Source organism: Camelus ferus, chromosome 18 (genome assembly GCF_009834535.1).
Source record: "Camelus ferus isolate YT-003-E chromosome 18, BCGSAC_Cfer_1.0, whole genome shotgun sequence".
Lineage (NCBI taxonomy): Eukaryota > Metazoa > Chordata > Mammalia > Artiodactyla > Camelidae > Camelus > Camelus ferus.
The window spans coordinates 11,785,332-11,794,056 of record NC_045713.1 but is presented as its reverse complement, the minus strand read 5'-3'; the positions used below and the strand labels follow the sequence as shown (position 1 = coordinate 11,794,056).

General features: G+C 46.7%; 1 protein-coding gene across 1 annotated transcript in view; it reads right to left on the bottom strand.

Annotated features, from left to right (window-relative positions):
• Positions 1 to 4,999: 4,999 nt before the first annotated feature.
• Positions 5,000 to 8,725, bottom strand: part of GRID2IP (Grid2 interacting protein) — a 41,521-nt gene continuing 37,795 nt past the window's right edge. Inside the window, exon 24 of the mRNA XM_032460032.1 lies at positions 5,000 to 8,533. Coding sequence (XP_032315923.1) covers positions 8,462 to 8,533 — 72 coding nt within the window. The 3' untranslated portion in view covers positions 5,000 to 8,461. The remainder of the gene's footprint in view (positions 8,534 to 8,725) is intronic.

Sequence of the window (8,725 nt, the reverse complement as noted above, 5' to 3'; positions counted from 1 at the left end):
CCTTAGTAAGAAAACTAGGGCGGAAATCACATAGAGAGGGACTTGTCTTAGCCTTGGACCTGGGTGGAAGGCACAAAAAGAAAAAATCTGCCCTGAGAATTCTTATCAAACCCCATCCTCATATGAACATGAGTTTACGGCTGGAATTCATAGTACCCATGTGGCCTCCAAATACCTGACAAGAGAAATGCACTTTAAACCCAGACTTTAAAGAATTGCCACAAGTAAGGTTTCAAGAATAAGAGTTCCCAGTAAAACATTACCAAAAAAAAAAAAAAAAGGAAAAGCTACTGTGAAAAAGAAACAGCAAAAATAAGAAAGTGCACTATTGCACCTGCAAAACTTCATTTATTGAAATTGTCAGCCACAGAATATAAAATAATGTGTGTAGCATGTTTAAATAGATAAAAAGAGGGAAGAAATAGGAATGCCAAGCAAGGGGCTTTCGAAAACGATCAGGCATATTTGAAAAAGAACCAAATAGAACTTTTGTAAATGAAAATCATGATAACTGACACTAGAAATTTAATCGGTGAATTGAACAGAGATTAAATGCAGCTAAAGAGAAAATTAGTGGACTTGAAGTTAGATATGGAGAAATTAAATAAATTTGGCACCATGAGGAAAGAGATAGAAAACCCAAAAGACAGGGTTTGAAAGAGAGGGTTAAGAGATATAGAGAATAGAGTAAGTAAGAAAGAAAAATGTCTAATTGGAGTTTCAGAAGGAAGGGAAAAATGAAGAGAAAGGGAGAGAAGCAATATTCAAGAAGATAATGACTGCAAATTTTCCAAAACTGATAAAATATCTCAATTTTCCAATGCAGGAACCCCAGTATATTTCAAGTGAGACAAAGAACATGAAAACCCTCAGTGCAATCCCTATCAAAATACTAATGCCATTTATCACAGAACTAGAACAAATACTTTTAAAATCTGTATGGAAACACAGATGACCCCAATCTTGAGAAAGAACAGAGCTTGAGGAATGACGCTCCCTGACTTCAGACTATCTTACAAAGCTACAAAACACTACAGTACTGGAATAAAAACAGACACGTAGATCAATGGAACAGGACAGAGAGCGTAGAAATAAACCCACACACTTATGGCAAATTAATTTCTGACAAAGGAGGAAGGACTCTACAGTGGAGAAAAGACAGTCTTCAATAAGTGGTGCTGGGAAAACTGGACAGCCACATGTAAAAGAATGACATTAGAACATTCTCTAACACCATATACAAAAATGAACTCAAAATGGATTAAAGACCTAAATGTAAGACTGGATACTGTAAAACTCCTAGAGGAAAACATAGGCAGAACACTCTTTGACATCTATTGCAGTACTATTTTTTTGGCTCTGTCTTCGAAAGTAAAGGAAATAAAAGCAAAAATAAATAAATGGAAAAAACAAGCAAATAGGACCTAATTCAGCTTAAAAGCTTTTGCAGAGCAAAGGAACCCATCAACAAAACGAAAACACACCCTGGAGAGTGGGAGAAAGTATTTGTGAATGATATGACCAATAAGGGATTAGTATCCAGCATGTATAAACAGCTCATACAACTCAACATTAAAAAAACAAAAAACCCAGTTAAAAAATGGGCAGAAGAACTAAACAGACATTTCCCAAAGAGGAAATGCAGATGGCAAACAGGCAATGAAAAGATGCTCAACGTCACTAATCATCAGGGAAATGCAAATCAAAACCACAATGAGGTATCACCTTGCACCTGTCAGAATGGCCATCATAAAAAAACTCTGCAATTAACAAATGCTGGAGAGGGTGTGGAGAAAAGGGAACCTTCCTACACTGTTGGTGGGAATGTTAATTGGTGCAGCCACTGTGGTGAACAGTATGGAGGTTCCTCAAAAAAGTAAAAAGAGAGTTTCCATAAAATCCAGCAATTCCACTCCTGGGCATACAACCAGAGAAAACTCTAATTTGAGAAGATGCATGCACCCCGGTGTTCACGGCAGCACTATTTACAATAGCCAAGACATGGAGGCAACCCAAATGTCCATCAACAGATGACTGGATAAAGAAGATGTGGTATATTTATACAATGGAATATTACTCCATCATAAAAAAGAATGAAACAATGCCACTTGCAGCAACATGAGTGGAACTAGAGATTATCATATTAAGTGAAATAAGTCAGACAAAGACAAATATCATATGATATCACTTATATGTGGAATCTAAAGAATGTGATACAAACTTATTTACAAACCAGAAATAGACTCACAGACATAGAAAATAATCTATGATTACCAAGGGAGAAAGATGAGGGGGAGGGATAAATTAGGAGTTTGGGATTAGCAGATACAAACTACTATAAATAAAATAGATAAACAACAAGGACCTACTGTATAGCCCAGGGAACTAAATTCAATGTCTTGTAATAATCTATAATGAAAAAGAATGTGTATATATATATATAGTGTGTATATATAAACATACATATATAACTGAATCTGCTGTACACCTGAACTAACACAACATTGTAAATCAACTATACTTCGATTTAAAAAGTGTACTCAAGGAAAATGAAAATGATCCCAGAAGGAGGGCATGAGAAACAAGAAGGAATGACAATTCAGAAGGAGTGAAGATAAGAAGTCTGCACAGGTGGAGACTTCGGGAGCCCCAGGAAGCCACACGCACACAGCCACCAGCCTTTCGTTAGACAGAAGCTCTGCACCTCGGGGACAATGGGCCTGATTGTCTCCCAGGGAGGAGCTTTTCACGAAGCATGAAAAGAAACTGACAAAAAAAAAAAGAGTCTCCTATGCCAGTGATCTCTTACGACACAGTAATTCAGCTCCGGAATCAGCTTTATTAATGTCCATTTCTGCAGCACTTTTCAGAAATACCACTTGGTACTTAGTATTAGGAAAGGCTAATCAAGGTTTTGGGGTGAATTTCTTAAACAAATGAGAAATGGCTCTATATTCTTGATACAGGTGTAAATCTTCTAATTTATTTTTGGGACTCTTAAGATGGTTTTTGGTAACTAATATGTAAATTATCAAAACTGCAAATATTTCTCTTTTGGGGGGGTTAATTAGGTTTATTTATTTATTTAATGGAGGGACTGGGGATTGAACCCAGGACCTTGTGCATGCTAAGCATGCACTCTACCACTGAGCTATACCCTCCCCATAAAACTGCATGTATTTCTACCAGGTATTGAGTGTGAAAATCTGAGATGACAATATTTTGAGCCTTATCCCTGACCTTGAATCACTGTTTTCTTACACCATCTGCTTCATAAGTTTGCATTCCTTGGCTGGCCTCTGTGGACCTTTTGTTTGCAACCCTTGTCTTCGGGCTTTGGATCCATGTGGCCAAACTGTTTTATAGAAAGGAGCCACTCATTTTCTTGAGCAACTTGGGAGCCCCCTACCTTGATGTTATTTTGGCTTGATTTAATGGGCAATTATTGAGCCCTTGCTGTATGCAAAGGCAAGGAGCAGCTGGGTCAACAGGCAATCAGGCTGATGACAGAGTTATCAGTGAGCAGACACCTGCTAGCTGAAGCTTGGGTGTGTAAGAATTTGCCAAGGGAGGATAAACAGTGCACTGTGCTGCTTAAATAAAGCCAATTAAGATAAGGATAACTAGTACTTCTCGTGGCTTCCTGTCAGGGCTGATAGCAGGTGCAGGGGAATGATGGGAGAGAAAGCCGGACTGCCACGTGCCAAGAGATGAATGGGTGGTGAGGACACAGAGACAGCGAGTATAGACAACAGCTCTGAGAGATTTGATCTAAAGGAGGGTATGAAAGGGCACCAGCCACTGGGGTCTAGACTGTTCTTACAGGGCTACAGGTGGAGGGATGTTTATAGGTGGAGAGGAAGAGCCAGTGTAGAATGATTTGTGGTCACTGATGCATTGGGGCCCCTGGGAGCTTGGGGAGGTGGGAATATGGCACAGAGAATAAGCTCTGAATTGGAGTTGAGAGCAAGGCCTGAGCACCATAGGATGAAGATGATGGCAGATCCATAGAAGTTCGCAGATGGGGGAGGTGAGAAAATCCTGCCTGATGGACTCCTTTCTCTTTGGAGCATCAGCTGAATCCAGAGATCTCTGAGGCCTCCTTGGAACTAGCACTATTACAACTTTGGATCTGATATGGGCTGAAATGTGTCCCCCTCCCCAAACTCATCTGCGGAATTCCTAGACCCCAATACCACAGAGGGTGACTACATTTGGAGACAAGGTTTTTAAGGAGCCTATTTAAGGTAAAATGAGATTATAAGGATTGTGCTCTAATTCAATAGGGCTGGTATCACTATAAGAAGAGACACTGGTGGGGAGGGGGATGTAGCTCAGTGGTAGAGGGAATGCTCAGTGGTAGAATGCATGCTCAGCATGCATGGGGTCCCGGGTTCAATCCCCAGCAACTCCATTAACAACAACAACAACAAAAGGAGAGACACCGGAGATGCACAGAGAGAAGGCCATGTGAGGACACAGCGGGAAAGGAGTCATCTGCAAGCCAAGGAGAGCAGCCTCACGAGTAACCCAACTTGCTGACACATTGACCTTGGACTTCCAGCTTCCAGGGCTGTAAGAGAATGGACTCCTCTTGTTTCAGTCACTCAGTCTACAGTATTTTGTTATGGAAGCCTGAGCAGATTAGCAGGGATGGACAGGAAGGGGTAAGAAAAGAGGGAAAGCCTTTATGTTGAAGTCACCAGTATCTGTGGCCCTTGGAATGCTGGTATACATTTTTTAAAAGATCATGCTAAGCAGAGGGGAGGGTATAGTTCAGTGGTAGAGCATGTGCTTAGCATGCACGAGGTCCTTGGCTCAATCCCTAGTACCGCCATTACAAAAAAATAAACAAATAATAAACAAATAAACCTAACCCCCTCCCCCAAAAAGATCATGCTAAGTAAAGCAAAGAAGATATTCCATTCAGAGGATGGGCTTTGGATTTAGAAAGACTTAATTTTCCATCCAGCAAGTCACATAACCTTCCTGAGTTTCAGACTTTTTATTTGTAGAAAGGAGATAACAAAAACCCACCTCAAGGGGTCACTGTGAAAGTAACATGAAATGAAATGTGTGAAAACATGGAGCACACTACCTAGCAAACATTAACTGGTGTTACTAGGAAAGGCGGTGTGTAATTGGGCTATGTTATTTTGTTAGTGTAATTGAGAGAGAAATACATTCCTGGGGCAAAGTGCTTGTATTCACACCTCGTCATTTGGTGAGGTGTCGGGGTCGGGGGGATGGTGCACATATCGGCTCCCATAAAGGGCTTTGTACTGACTCGGGTGTAGAACTACCATGAAATACAACCCTAGGAAACCACGCACAGAGAGACTGACCCATAAGATATCTGCACCCAGCATTGTGCCTGGCACATAGTAGGCAGTCAAAAAATATTGGCGAATGTATTTATGAATGAAGAGAACGCAGTGACAATGTGAAAAGACTGAATGTCTACAACCATCACTTGATGGGTGTATTAGTAAAGCCTCTTAGTACTGCAAGTGACAGAAACCCATTCAAAGCAGCCTAAGCCAAAAAATGAGAAGAAATTTTTTAAATGTAAGAATGGTGGGGGGACTTTGTTGGCTCCAAAACTGAAAAGACAGGATGTCTGCTTCAGGCACAGTTGGATCCAGGGACAAAGAGATGGCGTGGTCCTCTCTTCTTTTCTTCCCCATTGGTTTTACACCCAGGCAGGTGCCCTCCACGTGGTGGTCCTGAAAGCTCTCTGCAGGATTCCACCCTCTATACACCCAACGATTGATCCAGAAGAAAGGCGCCTCCTTCTCCGAACAGTTCTAACTTGAGTCTTGAATTGACTCTGAGTCACCCAGCCAGAGCCACAAGATGGTAGTTATCCAATCAGCACCACTCCAAGCAGGCAGAGCAGGGGAGGGATGATTTCCCAGAGGGAGAACAGGGAGCTTCCTCCAGCAGAAGAGGCTGCTAGGTAGGCACAGGCACACACCACTGCTGCCTCCTGTGCTGAGTGTATCTAGAGAGGAGTCGGGTGACTTGTGGGTGACTAGGTAAGAATGAAAAACATGGCACCTGAAGGACACGTGAGGATGGGTGACCAGAGCTGTGCTGGGTCCAGGGAGGACTGGGGCCACTGAGGATTTTAAAGAGGCTGGGATGTGTACCAGGGTGCCTGGCCAAGGAAGCATGTGGTGGACTGATGGCAAAAATGGTCCTAGCTAAGCCTGAATCCACACCATGTGGTTTTCCAGCATCTCTCATCAGGAGGGCAGCCTATTTCCCCTTCCCTAGACTTGGGGCTGGCATTGTCACTTGCTTTGACAATAGAATGTGGCAGAAGGAATCGGGTGAGAGTTCTGAGGAATCTTCTGTGCCCTTGCTTGTTCTCTTGGGCTCCTGCTGCCACCGTGTGAACTGTCCTGGCTGGAGGATGAGCAGCCACAGGGAGCCATCCCAACTGCCCCAGCCAAGGCCCCAGATGTGGAGAGAGCCCTGCATTATGAGCAAAGCCGCCCAACTGACCCACAGATGACTAGAGACATACAAGTGAGCCCAGCTCAGAGCAGAACTGCCCAGGTGACCAACAGACTCAAGAGCAGTAGTGGCTGCCATTTGAAGTCACTGAGTTTGGGGACAGTTGGTGACACAGCATTGTGTGGCAAATAGGAAATGTTTACAAGACATGATAGGGAGAAATCCCAGCTAGTGAATGGCTTGCCAATCTGCGTCCCCTGGCCCGGGGCTGGTGCCACCTGGAGAGGGCGTGTGCTTCTAATTTGCAGAAAATGCTATTCGGGCCACCTGGGGCTAGAGGCTCATGTCTGTTCCTAGGCTGGTGGAGTCTAGAATCTCTACAGATCTCACACGGGGATTTTAACTGACCTTCTGACATGTTTCTCAGAGACAAAGGTTTTGGGAACTTACGGAAATTATCCAGCTTGAGCTACTGGAGAAAAATGCCCACAACCAGCCACATCTGGGTATGTTTTCCCATCTGAATCACACACTTTGGACTCGACACTTTTATATGGTAGCTGTGAGTGGAGAACGAACACAGAACATACATGACCTCAGAGAAGGGCCTGTGGGAGACTGGGGAGAACTGCATGGGTCCCAAACCACCCAGGAGCAACACCAGCCATTCAATCACAGTGAGAGAGAAAAAGCCGAAACCTAAAGCCCGTTTCAGGCTTCTCTGATAGAACAGGAAGGGAAGGTAACAGGATGCTGCCTGATGCCAGAATTTGCCAACTGGAGAATTGAAAGGAAGAAACAAAGAAAGGCAAGTTGCCCTCAGCACCCCCCTGCTCCCTGTAGGTATGCAGGTAACTCCCTCCTCTAACCCAGTCCTCACCAGGGGCTCCAGACACACATACAAAACAGCCGCCGGGATCCCAAATATGTCCCAGGTTGTGTTACTGCCCCTGAGGCTGCTCTGTTCACATGACCTGTTCCAGGGAACATCATTGCCACCCACCCAGGTGAGAAACCTGGCAATCAGCCACCAAATCCTTCCCATTTGTCACCTGTACACCTCCCTGTTCTCTTTGCCCCATACCTTGACGTCCCCATGTCCCTCCCAGACTCCCACTTCCAAGTGACCCCTTCTAAACTGGATTAAATTTGTCTGCTGGATAAAAACCTCGACTCTATAGTCTAACATAGAGGGTCTTCCTAATCCTTTCCTACATCTCTGCCCGGCTTCTCTCCAGCCTGCCTTGGCTCTGGGCTGCAGCCAACTGAAGTTTCTTCCAGCCTCCAAAACCCAGGCCGGGTGCACACACCCCTAGGCTCCGTACTTGGGGCTCTTCTTCCTTCCGGCCTGCCTTCTTCCAAGCAGCCCCAGGAGACCCTGGCTGTGTGATGGACCTCCAGGCCTTATCGTGCCCACTGGTGTGGTGTGTTCAGGGGCATCTGTTTCCTCCAGGGTTCGAGGTCTGTGAGGTCCGTGCTCCGAGGGCAACCCCTATGCACACTCGGTTCAGAAAAGGTTCAGACATCCTTCCTTGGGGCTGGGCACACTCCAGTCAAGACGCTGCCCTACTGCCGCGGCCACTTCGCAATTGCAATCCACCTGCTGGTGGCAGCGCCCCCTCCCCGGGACCCCGATGTCCTGAGGGCGCGCACCGCCAGCCCTGCCTTGGAGGCGGGGGCAAGGAGCAGGAAGCCGGCAGGGCGTGGCGGTGGGTGGTCCACTCTTCCCGGGGAGTCGGCACCCTGGCTCCCGCCCCGCGCCCCCAACGCTCGGAGCCGGGGGCTCGGCCCTGAGAAGGGGTCCCCGGCCGAGCCCCGCACCTTCGCGGGCGGCCGGAGCTCGACGACTGAGGTAGCTGGAGTCGCGCGGGTGACTGGGTCCCACTCCCGCACCCGGGCCGCTCCGGGCCACGCAGGCGGCGTCCCGGCCACCCTCTCCCGCGCAGCCTCCGGCGTCCGTCTCCGCGCTCGGGCCGAAGAGGAAGCGAGGCCGCCACCGTCACCAGGCCAGGGGCGAAACCATCCCAGAGCTGCGCGTGCCCTCCCCAGCCTGCAGGTCGCTGAGCGCCCGCTGGGGAGGGAGGAGCACGTGGGGAGCGGCTTGGTCAGCGGTCCCGGAAGCCGCACCCACTCCCCCGCCTCGTCTCCCCACCCCAGATCGCGGGGGTAGAGACCTGCGGGACCTGCCCAGGTGGGGGCGCGTATCTCTCACGGGGGTGGAGGGGGCCGGGGACTTTCTCACCCAGGGCTTCACAGAGGACCC